The 20,429-nt window shown below is 43.5% G+C and overlaps 1 protein-coding gene across 1 annotated transcript in view; it reads right to left on the reverse strand.

The window, feature by feature from the left end:
• Positions 1–20,429, reverse strand: part of ITCH (itchy E3 ubiquitin protein ligase) — a 65,772-nt gene that overhangs the window by 13,632 nt on the left and 31,711 nt on the right. Inside the window, exons 3-12 of the mRNA XM_066587193.1 lie at positions 17,991–18,132; positions 16,010–16,134; positions 12,116–12,244; positions 10,617–10,662; positions 6,428–6,579; positions 5,512–5,689; positions 5,109–5,204; positions 2,401–2,575; positions 1,556–1,616; positions 1,341–1,425 (exon numbers count right to left, since the gene is read on the reverse strand). Coding sequence (XP_066443290.1) covers positions 1,341–1,425; positions 1,556–1,616; positions 2,401–2,575; positions 5,109–5,204; positions 5,512–5,689; positions 6,428–6,579; positions 10,617–10,662; positions 12,116–12,244; positions 16,010–16,134; positions 17,991–18,132 — 1,189 coding nt within the window. The remainder of the gene's footprint in view (positions 1–1,340; positions 1,426–1,555; positions 1,617–2,400; positions 2,576–5,108; positions 5,205–5,511; positions 5,690–6,427; positions 6,580–10,616; positions 10,663–12,115; positions 12,245–16,009; positions 16,135–17,990; positions 18,133–20,429) is intronic.

Genomic DNA, 20,429 nt, shown 5'->3' on the forward strand with positions numbered 1-20,429 from the left:
CGGTCCGTCTAGCACCCTTTAGGTTCGGCATGTGACCGATTCAGGACTTCTAGCATATTCAGTGTTCGGCTCATATAATGGAGCCGAACAATGGAAATCCTACCAGAAGCCTCCAGCAGACACGAACATGGCCTTATTTTGGAAGAATGCCATCTCAGCATAAAGGGGCAATGATGGGACCCAATCAAATTTTTTTTTTAAAAGGTTTTATTTTTGTATTTTAGATCAAAACCAGAACAATTGAAAACAAGGAGAACCGAGCAGCAACGCAGCAGACACAGGAATGGTACCATGTTCTACGGCCATAGATGTCTACAGACGTTGTAGGACAATGATACAATAAATAAAAGAATAAAACTCCTTTATGAGCAGCGATCGCACACAGAAATCTGCAACAAAAAGTTATTGGAATGCGAGAAGCTGGATGGTCGTATCGACGAATTGCCTGCCACCTAGGCCATTCTGACCAGACTTTAGGCATTGAAACCAGTGGATGCGTGAGGGCACACAGACAAGATGACCGGATGCCATAGACAGACCACCAGCAGACAGGGTTGTCTGATCGTCCGACAAGCACGAGCAGCTCCAGCTGTGCACGTTAGCCGCCAGAGATAGGTGCCGCCATCATTACAAGCCCCTGTGTCTGTCGGAACCATTTCCAGGTTCTTGGCTGAAGGACATTTGGTCTCACGGTGCCCATTATGCATGCTGGCTTTAACACCCACCTACCATCGCCTTCGCTTGCAGTGGTGTCATCAACAACGAAACTGGACAGCTATGAGTGGAACCGGGTTGTGTTCGTGTCTGAGATCTAGGAACGAGTGCCTTAATCCGGTCTTTTCTGTGCAGCGGCAATAAATGTTCCTTTTGCTCTGATATTATAATTACTTACTCATATCAGCGTTACAATCACACAGAGAAAGTCACATTCATTTCTGACAACTTTTTCTCGGTGCTGCATGTTTTTTGACAAGAAGTGTGTATAAATAGATTATATAAAATTTAGAGATGAGTGAGTATACTCGCTAAAGGCAATTGCTCGAGCAAGCATTGCCTTTAGCAAGTATCTCCCCGCTTGAGGCAAAAGGTTTGGGTGCCGGCGGTGAGCAGGGAGCTGCGGGGGAGAGCGGGGAGGAACGGAGGGGAGATCTCTCTCTCCCTCTCTCCCCCCCGCTCCCTCCTGCTGACTGCCGCTACTCACCGCTCCCCCGAACCTTCCGTCTCGAGCGGGGGAGATACTCGCTAAAGGCAATGCTCGCTCGAGCAATTGCCTTTAGCGAGTATACTCGCTCATCTCTAATAAAATTGTAACCGGCCTGGTCACACGCTACTTCACTTACCCCTGATTTCTTGGATCTTCCCACTGAGTTGTCCGTGTAGTGTGATTCACAAAATACACTCTGCCATTCCCATCTGTCCGCTTTTCTGGAATGAATTAGGCAGAATATTTAATGATCCATTCAGAGGTTAAACAATGAATTGCTTACTACAAAGCTAACATTTTCAAAAGTTGACGTCATCAAACCAGAGCGCAGCATCTAAGCATTATACGTACCCCATCCAGCAGGTAATGGTCCCAGGGGATCATACTCTTTATTTTGACTATAATCTTGGTTCTAGTAGAAATAAAGTTACTATCATTATATGTATATATTACATATGTATTTACGAATACTTCTCTTTAGACAAATGTACATAATACATATGCATTAATAGGCAAATTGGGACTCCCCTCCTTGCCGATAAGTGTAAATTTAGAAACAACGTAATCCTAAAAATCACCAGATCTGTCAATAAAATATGCTGATGAATATTTTTGAGCCCATGCAGCTTTTCCTTAGTTAGGTCTTTTTTTTAGGGGGGGGGGGGGGGGGGGGGGGGGGGGAGGGCACAGCAGCCCAGGCTCCCCTCGTGACAGACTGTGTAGCAGCTGCTATGGGTGCTACAGCGGTACGTACACCCCTGCTATGTTCAGTCTATAGAAATATATACAAGGTTGTTTTTATAGCATTAATTTGCCCATAGAGGCATTACTGCAAGGTCTGAGCATGAGACAACTGATATAGCAGTCATTACTTCTCCCAGGACAGTAAAACTTGTGCCGGTATGGTTCTGCATCGTATATTTGCCTGCCCTAGATGTGCAATTCACAGAAGAAATGATCAAAGCTTTAAGTGTATTTTCCTGTAATCATTTTTTTTTTTCAAATGATTACTACATTTTTTAACCATTTTCTATGCCTCAATATTCTTCAATACGCTGCAATGTTGGAGGACTAATAGGAGATCTCCAGCCCACTCTGCCTCCACATTCAGCACGCGATTATATTGTCCCTATGCTTTCACACAGGAGCAATAATAGTTTCTGGATTGCTGCACTAGAACAGTAGAGGCAGCTCACCCCATAGATGAACCTCTGGTTGAACTGTTGCATCGCCCCTTGCAGCTGGTTACGCTGAAGCTGCCACTGCTCATAGTTGCGTACAGATTCAATAGTGGGTCTCTGCCAAGTGGTTGTCCGCGTTATGTGGTCTACATAGTAGATTCGGCCCATGTTGTCTACACGACGCTCCCACCTGAAAAATCACAGAAATCGGGGAAATGTCAGATAAAATGCTGAAGTAAAAATAAATAGATCAATAAATAGAAAACAGAACCCACTGTATACAACGCCGCCAGGCTGCAACAGCCATGATCAGCATTCATGATGATCGCAGCTGTTAACCATTTAATTCCCCCCCACAATGAGATTGTAAGGTGCTATTTGTGTGTCATGGCAGCCAGGGTCCTTCTAAAGGCTCCTAGGACTGCCATGTAGTTCTGCCTATTAAGACGCGACATCTTAATACAATGCTGTTAGAAATATCATATACTGCAGTACTGTGAAGCATTGCAACATATGGTACAAGCCATCAAATGATTGCGTTTTTCTACAAAAACAAGATTCTTGTTTTTCTAATAAAAATATACAAAAAAACCCCCCCAAAACCAAGTCATTTGATATCACCCTGTAAAATTTCAATCAAAATAATGCATTATTTATCCTGCATATAGTGAACAGAGTCAGAAAAAAGGAATACACACGCCAAAATTGTGCTTTTTTTGCTCACCCAGTCACCAAGAAAAAAAATGTAATAAAAAACGATCAAAAAGTCATATGTATTCCAAAATAGTAGCAATGTAAGCCACAGGTCATACCGCAAAAAATTTGAGCTCTCACACAACCCCATCGATGGATGCTAAGTGATGGCAGCAAAATATTTTTATTTAAAGATATATTTTATTTTTTAAAGGTAGTTCAGAATTTTTTTTTTTTTATAAATTTGGTCAGTAATCATGCTGACCCACAGAATAAAATCATGTGATTTTTACCGCAGTGTGTATGCCATAAAACCAAGACCCCTACCGCAAGATGGCACAATTGCAATTTTTTCCCCCCTTTCACTCCACTCAGAATTTTCTTTTTAAGTTTTCCAGTACATTATATGGTACTATAAATCGTACCATTGAGGAATAAATCCTGCAAAAATAAAGCCCTCAGGCCGCTATGCAGACAAAAATAAAATGGGGAGGTGAAACCAAAAAGGTAAAGAAAAAAGTCAATTCTTTAAGGGGTTAATCTGCACATTTCTCATCCCGCCTTCTTGGAACAACATGTATGCTTGGCCTAGCCAACAGTGATCATATGCTACCAAAAAGCTTTGGCCAGTTTAAAGTTCTGATCCCACCTGTATTACAGGCTCTGTTTGAAGTCTTTGTCACAGATTTTGGCGTTTTTGATGGGAAAACTAATGCAATTGTTATTTTTCCAGAAAAAAAGGACAGACACCTTGGCGTAAGAAGGCAGGCCTGAATATAAGGCACGGGGTCTGTCGGGCCTACTGGTGTCCACTGCACAATGGATCAGGCAAAGCCTTACAGGCTCCCTTGTAAACACAGTCTAAATTATAACTTAAAGGGGTTTTCCTGGCAAATACTATGGATGTCCTATCCTCAGGATAAGTAATGAATAGACAGTACCATACACAGGCTTCAGCGCTCATGTACACTTAACTCCAGAAAAATGCACAACTGTTTATACTAGTAGGATAAAACAAATGCAAGATTTTTAGATGAGACCACACAAATATGATCAAAATACGCACTACCACTTCAAGGTGAACCTTAATGTATGGGTACCTAACGCTATAGACACCTCTCTTTGGGCTAGAAAGCCTTCATGCAAATCCAATGCATACAAAAAAAACATCCAACAATTAAATTAAGTGAGCCTTTTTTTGTGTGCATTGCATGTGTAGGAGTGGTTGCTTCCACTTCTGTCATGCACTCCACTTTCCAATCTGTCCCAGGTGGTTCAGTGATGGTATATACCTAGGGATCCAGCTTTTCCACTCATATGGAGGCTTTTAAGCCCAAATAGAGGAGTCTGTAGAGTTAGGTACCCATACATTAAGGTTCGCCTTAAAGTGGCAGATGAGACCACGCGAATTTGATGAAATTATGCACCAAGAACCTTGCATTTTTATGTGGTTAGTACAGATGACAGTTGTGCATCTTCATGCAGATATTGTGTATGAGTATGGAGGCATGGTGTTTGTTACTGTATTTTGTTGCAGCCATTTAAAGTTTTGTGTTGGATGTGCAGGCTTGTTTTTTGATAGGTTAGCAATAGTTGGATGGCCATGGATCTGCTGCTCAGGATCCCCAGTGATCAGCTAATCACCTGACCCACTATCAGCATGGCGGAGCCAAAGATAGTCATCTGGGTTGGAGCAGGAAGCCTAATAAGTAGCTTCACTCCCACTGAAATCAATGAGAGCGGAGCAGTATATTGCACTTCCGGCTCCGCATTAGGGCCGAAGCCAGAAATGCAACAGGCGGCTTCTCTCCCGTTGATTTCCATGGGAGTGAAGCTACCCACTAAGCTTTCTGCTCCGACCCTGATAACTACGCCCGGCCCTGCCACACTAACAGTAAGCCAGGTGATCAATTGATTGCTGGGGATCTATGCGGCAGATCCCCGGCAATCAACTATTAATGACCTCAGGATAGGACATCCCTAGTATTTGTCTGGAAAAGCCCTTTAAGCTCGAATAAAGTCATACTTACCCAGGGGGGAGAGGCTCTGGTCTGTCCCATGTCGTCCTTTTTGCCACATGATCCACAAAATATACACGACCGTGCTGATCCACGCGCTGCTCCCAACTGTGAGAAGTATTAGTGTAAAGATGGACTTAAAAACATAAACAAAACAAATACATACTTCACGTATGAACACCCCCCCCCCCAACCGTCTACTATTATGTGACAATATTCAGAGAATGACTGCGCATCTTGCTGTTACGTTTTTGAAGAAAAACTACCAATAGCTCAATTAAAGTTTTATGCCCAAATGCCGAAGCATTAGTCTGAACATGTAACACTCATTGCCTTCTGCCCTTAGTCCTATGGGGAATAATCCTATGCTGCTCCATAATGTATATAAGCTCAGTAAATGACACCTATGGCATACCCAGGAGGCAGGGCTGCTTGGTTGACATTTCCGATCCTCTGACTATCAATGTTGACAGGAACAATCTGTCTAGAAACAGGAGGGACGCTGGGCGGCGCATCTGACTCAGGGGGAAGAGCGCTGCCTGCTGGCTTTGCTGCAGTTTCTGGATTGTTGAGAAGGGCTCCATTAGGAGGGGCTATAAAAAAAAAAAAAAAGGCAAAGAATCGTTAGTACATTGTGACCTACATTTGAGGAAGAAGAAAAATATTATGTATAATTTTATCCTTGTGATCAACAAGTAAATGCAAGTATGTGGATAACTAAAGAGGCTCACAGATGGGAAGCTTTGCCTCAGGTCTGATCAGCAATTCAATGTTTTCAAAGCCATAGGGATTTCGGAGGACTTAAAAGGGGTCTCCCAGGCCAGAATTGAATTTTACTACAGTTGTAATATTAGCGCTGCTGGAAAGGAGCACCAACCTGTTATGTTATAATCACAGATCAGTACTGGTTTCTTCTTCCCTGTGTAGCTGGGGAGGTGCCGCTGTGTTTACATGTCAACCTACAAGTTCCATAATGCTTTGCGCCGCTACCCCAGGCAGCGAAATTGGACCTCCCATCCTCCGTAGGTGTGTGATCATATGTAGGATGCATCGCCTTTTGTACCCTGCTGAAGTTTGCAAACAGGAACTTCAGGAGCTCAGCAATGCACATGCTTGTGGACATTAATGCTGCTTCTGTCTGTCTGCCAGCCCTGCACTGGGCAGAACGGGATATGAGAGGTTATGGCCCGGGAGAGGAAGTGTATCAATGGACAAGACATGAGAGGAAGCACCGCTATTGCATCGCTGGTGGATCATGAAACATAACAAAATCCCTTTAAATCACAGCTTCCTAAGACATTCAGGTGACTGGTGAAGTTTTATCGTTCTACCTGAGATAGACGTTCTCTGAGGGGTGGGTGGTGGTGGCCGCGATGGTCTTGGTGGCCTACTGGGTTTGAATCCTCCGTTGGACAAAGATGGTGAATTGGTGCTGCTGGTTCTGCGATTTTCACTAGGACTTGAGCCATCGGTACTGTCCGCACTGAAAAACACCATAATAATTACAATTAAACCACAACTATTCAATGGGGCAGTGATGCTTCAATTAGAGTTACACAGAATTTCGTTATGAGAACTGAGGTATTAAGGAATATGGATAAAGAAGGGTTGTGACACTGGTGTCATCTTTTTTGGCACCTGTGATGTACCCCAACTTTATCCACTCAAATCCTCAGATTACTCACCAGTCAATAGGACTCCCTCCACTGGAGCACCCATGCTACAGGGCTGGGTCATGTATATCCTGTATACATCACTTTAAAGTTTGCTGACTCTAATATCATGGTTCGCAGACCTGCACCATTCTTATAGAAAGCACCAACCGAGGTTAAGGTGGATATCTAGAAGTCTATGTCCAGAGATGGACTGCAAGATGAAGGTTTTGTGGAGGCGTACACACCTGCCGGATCAGACATCAAATATGGAGAGATACAGCAATCTTGCCACCAAGTATGCAGTTGCAACAACTGTACAGTTCCCAACGACAGGGGCGCAACTATAGAGGATGCAGGGGATGCGGTTGCACCCGGGCCCAGGACCCTTAGGGGCCCATAAGGCCTCTCTTCTCCGTATAGGGAGCCCAGTACTATGAATAAAGCATTATAGTTGGGACCCCTGTTACAAGTTTTGCATTGGGGCCCAGAAGCTTCAAGTTATGTCTCTGTGCAGCATGGTTTAGGTATGGGAACAGGTACAGATACAGATAGAGGGGGGGCCTGAGCTCACCTTTTACATCAGGGCCCCTGAGCCTTTAGTTACGCCCCTGCCCAGCGAGTATTATACACCGATTCTCTTCTAATTAATGGGACCTATAAACAATACTTTGAGTGTTGGAAGGTCGCCCAGCTTGTAGTTGCATCTCTTCATGCCCAATGTCCGATCAGGTAGGAGAGGATGACTGGACAATACTTTTAAAGATTCTTCAGTACTTTTCGAATCCATCCCAATAGTACTCATCAGTTACAGTACCTGCTCCATAGCAAATCTACATTAATATACAGTGCTGTATTATCCGTCTCCTGTTACTGCACAGCTATAATTATCCATCCATCCAAAGAGCCACAGTCATACTTCTGGACTATTGTGGACAAGATGAAGAACAACAGGAGTGATTGGGAAACTGCTGTGCAGTACAAGGTGATGATTATATCCAAGGTGCGGTCATTTCACATGAACTTCCAAGAAAGAGGTTAGAAGACTGGACAAGTATTACACAACGGTATAAGGAGTGTCAAAATGTAACCACTCTTGTGAACATATCCTCAGAATTTGGATAAAGCATTACCCTAACAGATGAAAAGCATTTCTAATTAACCCCTTAACACCACAGGGCATAAGTTTATGTCTTGGCTGCGAGGTACTTTACGCAATAGGACATGAACTTACATCCCGTGGAAGGCGCAGGTTCAGAAGCGGAGACCGCATTGGGAGTCGGCTGTTACTGTTGGCCAGCCACCCGCTGCAACATCAGTGGTACATAAGGACTATGTAGATCACGGCATGTAAAGGGTTCACAGAAAAGAGGACCGATGGGTTACCATGGCAACAGGACGCTATTGCCTATGATTGCTATTACAAATGATAAAGCACTGCACTACAGAAATCCTGCAATGCCTTATCAGAGCTGTTATGGTTCAAGTCCCCTACAGAGACATGTGTAAAAAAAAACAAAAAAAACACGTATTAAAAAAAAAAAAAAAAAAAAAAAAATGCAAGTAAACCCCCACATATTTGGCATCATCGTGTCCATAATGACCTGCACTCTAAACGGAACACATTCATCATGCAGAGCAAAAGGCTTAAAAAAAAAAAAAAAGAGGCAAAATGTTTATTTTATTTGTTTTATCAAAAAGCGCAATAAAATGATTTTAAAAAGGGTACAAATAAAAACTAGAGCTTGTCACCCAAAAAAACAAATCCTGACAGAACTCAGTCCATGGAAAAATTAAAAAAAAAAAAGGTATAGGACTTTGAATGCAACAATGTAAAAAAAAAATAATTTTTTTTTTTTTTTTTAAAAAGGGGTTTTTATTGTGCAAAAGTAGAAAAACCTAAAATAATTATAAAAGTTTTGGTACTGTCGTAATCGTACTGACCCACAGAAAAAAAAAATGTATTGTGTCATTTATGCTGTATGATTAATAAAAAAAAAAATGGCATAATTAAGGTTCTCTCTACCTTCTCTAAAAACAAAAATAAAGAACGTTTTACAATACATTACATGTACCAAAAATGCTAACAATAAAAACTATAGCTCACCACGCAAAAAACAAGCTCGCATATGGCCGTGTGAATGGGAAAAAAAAATTATGGTTTTTGAAAAGTGGAGATAAAAATCCACCAAATATCACTGCATCCAAATGGCTAAAATAGGCAGTGTCCTTAAGGGGTTAAAATCCTATCTATAGTGGCCCTGATAGTAATAGGTTTGCATCATCGAGGAACAAAAAGCTACAGAGAATTTTATTAGAGCCCAAACGATCAAAAAGCAGCATCTGCCAAGAAAACGAGCTTTTGTATTACTTGTACCGTATATACCGGCGTATAAGGCGACGGGGCGTATAAGACGACCCCCCAACTGTCACCTTATACGCCGGTATACAGTGGAGAAAAAAAAAAAAATTCATTACTCACCTGCCCCGGCGTTCTGTCGCGCTCCGGCAGGATGTCGCTCGCTCCGGCAGGCTGTCGCTCGCTCCTCGTCCCCGGCGCAGCATAGCTTTCTGAATGCGGGGCTTGAAATCCCCGCTTCCAGAAAGCTAATACACACGCCGGCAGCCATGACATCATTGAATGGCTGTGATTGGCTAAAGCGCACGTGGCTTCAGCCAATCACACTATTCAATGACATCATTGAATAGTGTGATTGCTAACACGTGCGCCTTCAGCCAATCACAGCCATTCAATGCTGTCATGGCTGCCGGCGTGTGTATTAGCTTTCTGGAAGCGGGGATTTCAAGCCCCGCATTCAGAAAGCAATGCTGCGCCGGGGACGAGGAGCGAGCGACATCCTGCCGGAGCGCGACAGAACGCCGGGGGAGGTGAGTAATGAATTTTTTTTTTTTACACTTTTTTTTTTTTTGTATTACCGGCGCATAAGACGACCCCCGACTTCAGAGCAGATTTTTCGGGGTTCAAAAGTCGTCTTATACGCCGGTATATACGGTAATCTGGGTTCACCAGCATCCCTGCAGAAACGGCTTCCCCCCCGGGCGCTCCGTGTAGCCGGTCTGCTGTACTCATGAAGAGCCAACATGGTCTCCACCAATCAGGCCATTCTCACACGACTGTATGTAAACGTGGCCTTTATTGTTTTAATGCATGTTTCCGCGCTCCTATGCGCATTCGCCTGGGTTTATACAACATATGGTTGCCGTAAAAATGCAAACTTTTTCTCCCCTGGCAACCTGTGTAAAAAATTCAGTAAGACGCAGTGTTATGTGTGCAATTGCATATTTTTTGCATTTTTATTTCAATGGGCGATTTCTGCGTGAAATACGCGCTAAAATGCTGTATAGGACAAGCTATGTGCGATTTTGCGCTGGTAAATTCCCTGCGCAGGAACGGTAGTGCAAGATGCCCCATTGGAATACATGGAGGTTTAGGGCCGCATCTTTTTCCGCATGCGTAATACGCAGCAAAAAGACGCTGGTTTGAGAGTGGCCTTCATACAAAGTTTGAGATAAGGTAAGGTAACAAGCACCGAGTCACGACTGACTCCAGGGTGATGTCACATCGTGACGTTTTCTTGGCAGACTTTTTGCGGTGTGGTTTGCCATTGCCTTCATCATTCATCTTTCACCCCCGCGAAGTTGGGTACGCTTTTTACCGACCTCGGAAGGATGGAAGACTGAGCCAACCTTGTTCTGGCTACCTGAACCAAGCAGGAATTGAATTCACAACCTTCAGGTCATGAGTGAGAGCATTTCACACGAAGCACCTTGAGACAAGTCATAGTGCTAAAAAAAGTAGTCGCTATTTGCACGATTTGACATTTGTCAATGTAGCAACGACACTTACCTTACAGCAGATAGATCCATCTGCACCCTTGAGGTATCGGTGGAACCTGCACAAGAACAGACATACTATAAAACCAACTTTCCTGCACATCCACCTGCTACAGACATGACTACCGTGCACTTACATGTTCTAGAGCATGTCAATCTGAATGCAAAGTCTACACAAAATGTTGTCTAGTCACAACCGTCAAGCGTAAATTTAATGATAGCATTTAACCCCTTCCCGACAGCTACACAGCTAGATACATCCTAACTGCATATGTCCTGTGCAAGAAATAAAAATATATGCCACGTAAAAAAAAAAATACTAATAATTGGCATCGTTGCATCTGTAAAGATCTAATCTGTTAAAATATCATATTATTAATACCACACAGTAAACACTGCCAGAAAAAAAAACAAAAAACTGTCGAAAGTTCCTTTTTCTCGACCCATTTCCAAGAAAAAAAAATTGAAAAGAAAGCAATTCAAAAGTCGTATGAACATCAATGGATCCAACAAAAAAACAGCCCTCACACAGCCATCCTATTTGTCTATATACACACACGAGAATCCACTGAACCTGTTACCATACTGCAATATGTCCTGGATTACGAAACAGTCATATAATAGGACTTATAAGCCATAGTGAACTTTAAGACAGTAACCTCAAACTATACTGAGATAGAAGCCAATGATTACAAGGCTCTGTACACACTGTGAACTATACCCTGCAGATGCTTCAGGCCCATAACCATTCATAAGACCCCCAGCACAAGACACTACTGTGTCCTTTTGGCATACATTGAGGGTAGGGTAGTAAGCCAGCTGATTCCCCATCACTCTCCCTTAAATATTTACTATTACCAGCGTCACTAGCAGTCTGACAGCAATGAGGGCGAGAGCACTTACACGGGGTCTCCTGCCACGTATTGTGGACACGTGACAAATAGCTAACCTCTGATTGGCTGTGTTAGTAAATGGTGGAGGCTTCTAGTTGGCAGTGGCTTCGACTAAGAAAGCGTCAGCGCTTGAGAAGTGGCAGTAGTTTGCCATATATTTTATAGCGCCTTTGGGAATTTTTTAAATACTTTTTTTCAATAAAGTTGGATTTATTTGATCTCAATCCACACGCTGGATTATTTGCCTTTTCTAACATGCAGTTAGAGTGCAAATCCCTGCACGGAGAACTAAGGAGGAGGTAAGCTGGACATTTCATATGTATGTGCTTACTATGGAGGTCAATCCTGCAGCCCATGATTGGCTGCAGCAGTCACATGTTATGTTGGCATGTCATCGCTAGAGACAGGTGAACAAAAAGCAGCGGGGTGCTCGATCTGTATCAGTGCAGGAGCAATGGGATTAGTAAGGTGAAGAACACTCCTTTTGTTATTTTATATCATGTTAAGCAGCTTGTAAAAAATTCAAGAAGCTGGGCAATCACCTTAATATCTAAAATGGTTCTCTACTCGAAGAAAAAACAAAACAAAAAAAAAAAAAACCCCTACATTTCCACCTTACCTGACACACAGACGGCATCTCCATTGGCCAAGAGCTCTGGATCCACCTGCAACCCATTCAAGCACACCGATAGATCCCCCACCGTCTCCCGCTCGCCTTGCAGCTGTAAGTTCACAATCACCTCCTCCACTGAAATAGAAAGCGTGCAAAATAGGTTATTACCCAAGTCATCTATTCTGTAGAATACATGGCTCATATACTAAAGATAAAAGGCACTGAAGACCAAAAAGGTCACAATTTGTGGACTTTGGAGATCTAATACAACTGATGCTACAGCTATCATCACAGGGGTGGTCATCCAACTTCCCTAAGGTGCCCACACACATTTAATAGCTATAAACTTGCCTAATCTACCCCCCCCCCTCCCCCCATCCTACTCCAACACCATTTGTGGGAAGAAAGTCAGAAGGCCCCCATACACGTAAGAGTGCCTTCTGGTCCTGCGTAAGCCTTTAGACTTAATATGTAAATCTAGCTAGTGGAGAAATAAGGGAGAGGACGATGTATCTCTATACAACAAGAAAATAAAAATAATAAAAACTAGATCTTGCGCTCCTTAATGGGGGTGAACACATGTGAATAATATATAATGTTCACTTACTGTATTTTTCCATGTATAAGACGTGGTTTTTGTTTTTTACATAATTTGCTCAAAAAACAAAAAAACAAAACAAAAAAAACACACCACGTCTTAAACATAGGATGCAAGTTTTCGTTGGAAACGATACATGAATGTCAGCTGCAAGGTACCGCTCGCAGGTGTGCAGGAGCCCTTAGGGCTCCGTCAAACTATCAGAGCGGAGACGTAGATCAGCAGCAGTGCAGAGAAGCAGGGCAGCGACGCGGCTAGGCGAGTATGCCTGCACCCTCACACATACACACTACGCACACACATATACATTACACACACAGCACATATATACACATTACAGTCTACACACCAGCCGCCTCCTCTCAGCACTGCCCAGCCAGTCTTCTGTCTCCTGTGCTTGGTCCCCATAGCAACCTGTAAACAGCAACCTCTCGCGAGACAGCGGAGGTGCTGTAAAGAACTAGAGAGACCTGTCGGGCAGCACGGAGAGGACGGTCCAGTGAGTATAACAGGGATCTACAGTGGGATTTAAGCATAGAACAATACTATGTACTGTTTTATGTTTAAAATCTTTTTTTTCCCCTTAATTTTGGGTGGGAACGTAGGGGGTGCGTCTTATACATGGAAAAATATGGTACTTTTTGGGGGGTGGGGGAGACCTCCATAGACGGAGAATTTCTATCTTGTGTCAAAAAATACACTTGAAACCTCCAGACCCATCCAGAGGTGGTGTACAAACTGGGCAATGGTTGACGGAAAAACTATTTATTTAACGAGAATACAAGTGACATACTAACACAAAAAAGTACACAGCACAAAAACTATACAGAAAGTATGGAAAATCTTTAGCAACGCGTTTCAGAGAAACTTATAAAAAAAAAAGGGGTTGTACATACCCGAAACGCGTTGCTATAGATTTTTCTATATCTTCTGTAACATCGTTCGGGTGGGGGGTGGAGGGGGTGGGGGGGGGATTTAAATGCCGCTGTCAGAATGGACATTTATGCAAGACATAAAAACACGATGGGGCGGTCAGTAAGGGGTTAAACTATCATTGTAAACTGCTGTCTGCAGCATTGCTGAGAACACTCCTGGCAAAATGGATTGACTAGGAGCAAACAGGCAGCCGCTGACAATGCTCCTCCACATGTCCTCCTCAGCTGGATGCCAGCCACCAGATCTGCCCACTAAACTCTGGGAGCTCTTAGCACCCATTATCTGCTGTCACCCTACATGACCTCACTTATATGGCCGCCTCATGACAGAAGTGCTAGAAATGTGACCCCCCACCCCCACCCACCTCTGTAAAACATGAGAAGCAAATTAAACAGTACAAGGGATAATAAATGTGATGTGAGTGGAGCAAAAGGAAAAAGCAGCAAGGTAACATCTTATGAGCCTTATCTTACGTCAGAGGTTTTCCCCCAAGGTCCAGGGAGTCATAATAGAGAACATACCAGTAGGATACACAGAAAAGGAACGGACAACATCCTGTAGCACAAAGCCAAAATCCAGGGACACCTATGGGTATTCCCCTCTTAAGCATGGGATATACGGTAAGTGTCTGATGGGCGGCAGCCGCACCTCTGGGACCTACTAGAGGGGAAGTCCAGGGATCGTTTTTTGTCGATTCCTAGCTGTAGTATTCTGCACATACATCACATGGTAGGTAGCGGTGATTGTGTGGAGGTGGGAATCGGGCATTTGGAGCATATCCCATGGATCTTCCATATGAGGTGCTATACTAAGAACACAACCACTGTCCATATGCCCTATTAGGACAATGAAGGTCATAGAGGGTGTGTATAAGCTGGAATGGAGAGACGCTCTGGAAAAGCAGCTCTTATTCTGGCCGACTCAACCCGTCTTTGGATTACAGCAGTCAATCATCTGAATGGCTATCCTTAAGTACTACATTTCCCTATAAGCTGCCACTGCAGGGGAAATACTTGGCGAAATCAGCCGCTTCTCAGAAGCAGGAACTGAGGCGGGCAGCTGTTCATCCAGAGCGCTGCATACTAAAAGGGGTGGTCCCATGGGGAACACCTTTAAGATGTAAATGCTCCTTTAACTGAACCCTTATTTGGAGTCATCTTTACTAGAAGACAGGTCAGTTAATACAGATGCTGCTCAAGTATAATCTGCAAATTACAGCAAAGAGGGATAGAAGTACGTACATCCCTGTGCTCCTTAAAGTGCCCATACACAGTCAACGACTGCCTTGACATTGAACATTCGACTCGCAAAGATGTTTGTGTCATAAGGCTGCGTTTAAACGTACCAAATTTGGGTGCAGATCCACATCAAAATCCGAACCAAAAAGGACTGGATTTCGAAATTCAACATCCTCGACCCTCTTTTTTTTCTCCGACATCAATTGTCAGGGAAAAGTTGAGCTTCCCATCTACATATAGGAAAGCCACCAGGCCTGTTATTGCTAAGTTCATTGCAGAGATGGGAAACTGCTGCAACTGCTAAAGGCCACCCGGACGGAGCCTACAGAGAGTCAAGCATTTAGTGCTGCGCTCTTTCCGTAGCGCTCATTGTAGTGAATGGCAGCTATGGATACAGCATAGCAAAGCATGATCCCCATGATCAGAACAGAGTTTTGGGGTCTTCCAATCTTGGCCATGAAAAGACAAGAAGGGAATACCCCTTTAAGTCTAATGCACATGGGGCCTTTAGCCCTGGAGAGAACACTATCAGAATAGGGTTCTGCAGGACTGTAGCACCTTCTCATTGGATCCCTTTAATCTGGGGACTAGAAGTCAGATGGCAACTGGGAAGTTGTCTTATACCTGTGGGTAAGATGCTTCTACACGGAACGATTAAAAAAAATAAAATTATTCGTTTGCTTATCGTTCATTTCATCAAAGCATGAAAATCATTGTTGGCTCGTTCACTAATTGTTCGGTTTCAATACCGATCGTTCAGTCGTTCTCATTCATAATGAATGTAAATGACTGAACGATTTGCGAGCGAATGATTTATCTGCCTGTATAAAAACAGACTGCATAAGCCAACTCGGTCATCATTCGCTCACGCAAATGATAAGTTGCTGAGTGTAAAAGCGCCCTAAGGCACTTCCGTGTAGTAAGAAGGATCTTATCAGCAGTTACTGTAAACCGGTGTCACAAGAGCGATCAGGTGACTACTTCACGGAGCCTTAAGCAATCTGATGACATTGGAAGGAACTTAACACAATGTGATACAATAGTGAGACAATGACAGCACTTGTATTATAAAGGCCATGTAGTTCCTGGATGTAGTATCAGCTGTAGGTGGTGCAAGGTCTTACTCACGCTTCATATTATTAGAAAGAAGGGTTTCCTGCAGGTTCAGGGATGCGGTGCCGAGGAGGGCATCTGATTTTAATGTCTGATGGCTCCATACACGGAGATTTAACACACTGAATGGAGTAACAATGCTGCAAAACAGGGGAAAAAAAGCCATAAATGAAATCAAATATGCGCAGACAGCAGTGTGGCAATGCAAAAACTGAATGAGAACATCCTAGTGAGCCGCGGTGAAAGGAAGCTACAGGAAAATACGTCCTGCTATAGCTGCCTTATATCCAAATCACTCCTCAGGCACAGTGTACTGCAAATGACTTAAAAGGGGGATTCCCCAACTTTTTAACTAATTTTTCCTGTTGATGACCAACAGGGACCGGCTGCTCAGATCTCCGACCATTAGCTGATTGTCAGGGGGTCGCTACCACTTCGGTCAGCACACAGCGGGAGCTGAGCCTGCAATACCAATGTGGGCCACTGCACTAACCGCAGACAGCGGCCCTGGGAATCAGCTGAACGGTGGATATCTGAGCAGCGGGTTCCAGTCGTCATCAATAGAATTTTTTTTTTTTTTTTAAAGTCCAGAAATGCCCGTTTTAAAAGAGAACCCGTAACCTCCAATAAGCACCATCAGCTGAATTATAGTGCTTATAGGATAGGTCCTGATAAGTCCCAGGGTGCAGTTTTTATGCTTACTAGGATCCCAGTTCCTGTGCTCCATCTATTGGTAGGACTCTGTTCATTCAGTCTGTGCGATCCCATTGAGAACAGAGGAACACGTGCGCACAGACTGAACGAAATCATTAGTAATACTGATAGACGGAGCGACAACTTCCTGGGGTCACAGCACCAGTAAGTTTCCAAACTGTGCCTCTGTACTCTGCGAGAAATGTCCTATAAGCACCACAACTTAGTTTATAGTGCTTTTAGTAGACGACAAGTTCTCTTTAAAAGAGGACCTGCTACCAACCCCGTCCTGTCATAATCCTGGAACATCTTTTCCTAGAACTCTGCATTGTGCCATTCCTTTATTATTCCTCTTAGAAATCCACGAAAAAAAAATAGGCAACTGGTCATTATCCTGTCAAAGGGGTGTGTCCCTACAAAGTTAGCAATGAATCGTCAGGGTGACCATGTGGAGTAAAAATACCCCCAAACACCTAGGAGTGGAATAACAGAGGAACAGTTTAATGCAGAGTTCAAAGAAAAGACTTCCAAATTTGTTATTTCATGAACACCACTAGTATATCCTAAAGAAAGGGACAAGGTGTGATGATAGATACTCTCTGAAATACATTGGGCGATTCAAGAAGAACGGTGGAAAGCAGCTGATTTTTCCTACATGAATTAACAAACCACCAAAATCATATGGGGAAAAAAAGAAGTCATCAAGTTTTAACCCTTTCCAATCCACTGTCTGAAGACATTATGATTTAAGGCTGTACAGCTCCGATGTTGGAAGACGTCCGTCAGGGTTCTCTTACTGTATATTGCAAGCCCCTCTGCTGTTGGAGCCTATCCAACGTGTCACCTCATGCAGTACTGGCTTTAGCCAGCAGATAGCGCCGTTGTATAATGGCAGAAAAAGAGTAAGCTCCCTAGGAAAACCAGGATACAAATTGGATTGGAAAGGGTTAATGCACCCTACACATGCTCTATGGCCTCGATTTCTACCAATGGCGCCCACGTGGAACATCTGTAAGGTGCATTAAAAACTTCAGGCTGTTGTATGTCAATTCATACATGAAGAAATAAACTTTACTTTTGCACCATGCTTTTAGGATCACCCTGCATAACCAATGAGCCCAACACAGAAAGGCAACGGACCAGTAGTACACACAGGACTAGACTCTTCTGCAGCCACTGCAGAATATTCTGCTTTACCCTACTTGTGCCCCCATGTTCTAAGTATTACCTCCCTATTTCTTCTCCCCCCGCCTGAACCTATTGCCCACCCTGCGGCATCCCACCCTTATAGATCGACACTTACACAGTAAGGTGCTGCTTCCATTTAGGACTGTGTGTGTTATTCCGAGTTTCTGTTTTCTTTGACTGTCCATCGACTGACACCTCCACATACGGGCTTGGACCAAACCAATTCTTTCTACTGTCCTTCAGTTTAGCGGAGATGACTAGATGAGAAAAAGAATAGTTATACATTTTCCTTATGCCCAAAAATGTAAAATTGAAGACCTGGAAATGAAATTACATCTTATCCAGTGCGGAGTCAAAAGTCTAAGAATTCACAATTTCATTAATTAGAAAATTTTGTGAAAAAAACCCTGGTGAATTCTGTGATGTCAAAGTGAAGTGCGGCCTCTTTGGCGCGGTACAGAGATGTCCGTTATTACCTGTTATTGGTTTGATTGACCTTTTCTTCAAATCTTGTGTCAGATCTCCATTAACAAGTCTCTGGGCAGTGCCAAAAGCTTGGAGTGTTATTCTGAATACTTTCATGCTGTAAATCAGTAGTGTTCTCCAAACCACAGACTTCACCAATGGGATCTCCTTACATGTTCACATATTAGAAGATCACCAATCGGATATCCATTTTAAAGCACTCTGAGACAACTTGTGTTAATATAATAGCCAGTGTGATAACCAGCTAAAGTGCAAATCACTTTATTTACCTAAAAACATGTTTTTGCGCTGTAAAATCCCTCTAAAATGCTGGCCACTAGGGGTGGAAAACAGATTCTGCTCCCTATGTGCAGTGTACAGAGATATAGCAGCTGGTCTCCCCCCATCAGCTCAGAGAGAACTGAAAATCATAGGTGCATAGGGGAGAACTGGTGAAGATTACAGGATACAACACACATAGTAGTCAGAAATAGTGCTATTCCTCATGTACAAGCATAGCAGCTTCTTCTGAAAAGTCACCCGAGAGTGCAGCAGGCATTAAAGAGCATCAACAGGACACAGTAAAGTTGTTACGCACACAGCAATAAATCCAGCACTTCGATCAACATCAGAGTTTGAACTTCATGCCCCCCCTCACTCACTAAATAAAATTTATTCACACGTCTAATGTTTTCAGATCGGTCATTAACTGGAACGCTGTGATCTTGCATTAAACCCTCAGTGGTACTTCTTACACGTGCTCACATTTTATAGTTCTAACCACATGGTTTGCTTCTCAACAAATTGTCATGTTTACTGTGGAAAAGCACCCACATACTCAGAGTATCTGACAGAGTAGGCTCCCCTACAGAATGCATATGTCTTACCAAGAGTTAATTTGTTTCACAGATTTCTGCACCTTAAGGCTTTTTTGAAGAGACAGATAGGTCATCAATATCTGATAAGAGGGGATCTGCTACTTGGGACCTCCACCAATCAGCAGTTTAAAGTGGCCATGATGCTTGGGTGAGCGCCATGGCAGCTTGAGTGCATACAAGGAACAGCGCCATACACTATAGAGTGGCTAGTCCTGGTATAGCAGCTCAATCTTATTATGCCTTATCGCTTGTAATTGCACAATGGCAAAGCAGAACGCCTGTATCTGGCATCCTGTTGCCATGGCAAGTCGTCGGCCCTCTGCGATTATAACACAGGGGTCCGATGAGGTCACAGAGGGAGCGCGTGCTCCCTCTGAAAACCCTTTATATGTCGTGATCTACATGGGGTTAACAGCAAGGGTCCGCATGTACCCCCCCCCCACTGTTGCACAGGAAAGCCAGCTATCAGTAACAGACGCTGACGGACAGTGCGGGATCACTTCTGACCCCACGCCATCCCCATAACGTAAGGTTATGTCATATTGTGTTAAATACCCCGCTGCCATGACGTAACCTTACGTCCTGTGGCGTTAAGGGGTTAGTATCTGAGTGTCGGGAAACCCCTTCAAACTATTGTTGTCTTACCCCCGGGACAGAACATCAAGGGCAGATTGATGGGGATCCACTATCCGGGATACTAGGTGATTAGCTGATGGCTGGCACCGCTGTGTGTCAATAAGGGAGATGGAATAAATCCTCCACAGCGCCACCTATTGAAAGGCAGTATTCCTTCAAGCCAAAGTCAGACTTTTTATACAAGCCTTGTTACAATGACCGGAAAATAAAAGCAAAGCCAGACTCCATGTACATACAGCTGTTTCAGGGTTTTTGCCCTTCATCAGTGTAGAGTAGGAGTCTGGCTTTGCTAGTGAGAGGCCTGGGATGGGGGACAGAAACGCTATATCTTTTCTCCTTAGGGAGAGCAACTATATACTATAAACTAAGTGAGGAGACTTAAATGGCCATGCACGCTCCTCTGGGGAATATGCAAATAAGGGAGCTGGAATAAATCCTCCACAGTGCCACCTATTGAAAAGCAGCATTCCTTTAAGCCAAAGTCAGACTTTTTATACAAGCCTTGTTACTGATGAAGGGCAAAACCCCTGAAACAGCTGTATGTACATGGAGTCTGGCTTTGCTTTTAATTCCCG

Source organism: Eleutherodactylus coqui, chromosome 13 (genome assembly GCF_035609145.1).
Source record: "Eleutherodactylus coqui strain aEleCoq1 chromosome 13, aEleCoq1.hap1, whole genome shotgun sequence".
NCBI classification, from domain to species: Eukaryota; Metazoa; Chordata; class Amphibia; order Anura; family Eleutherodactylidae; genus Eleutherodactylus; species Eleutherodactylus coqui.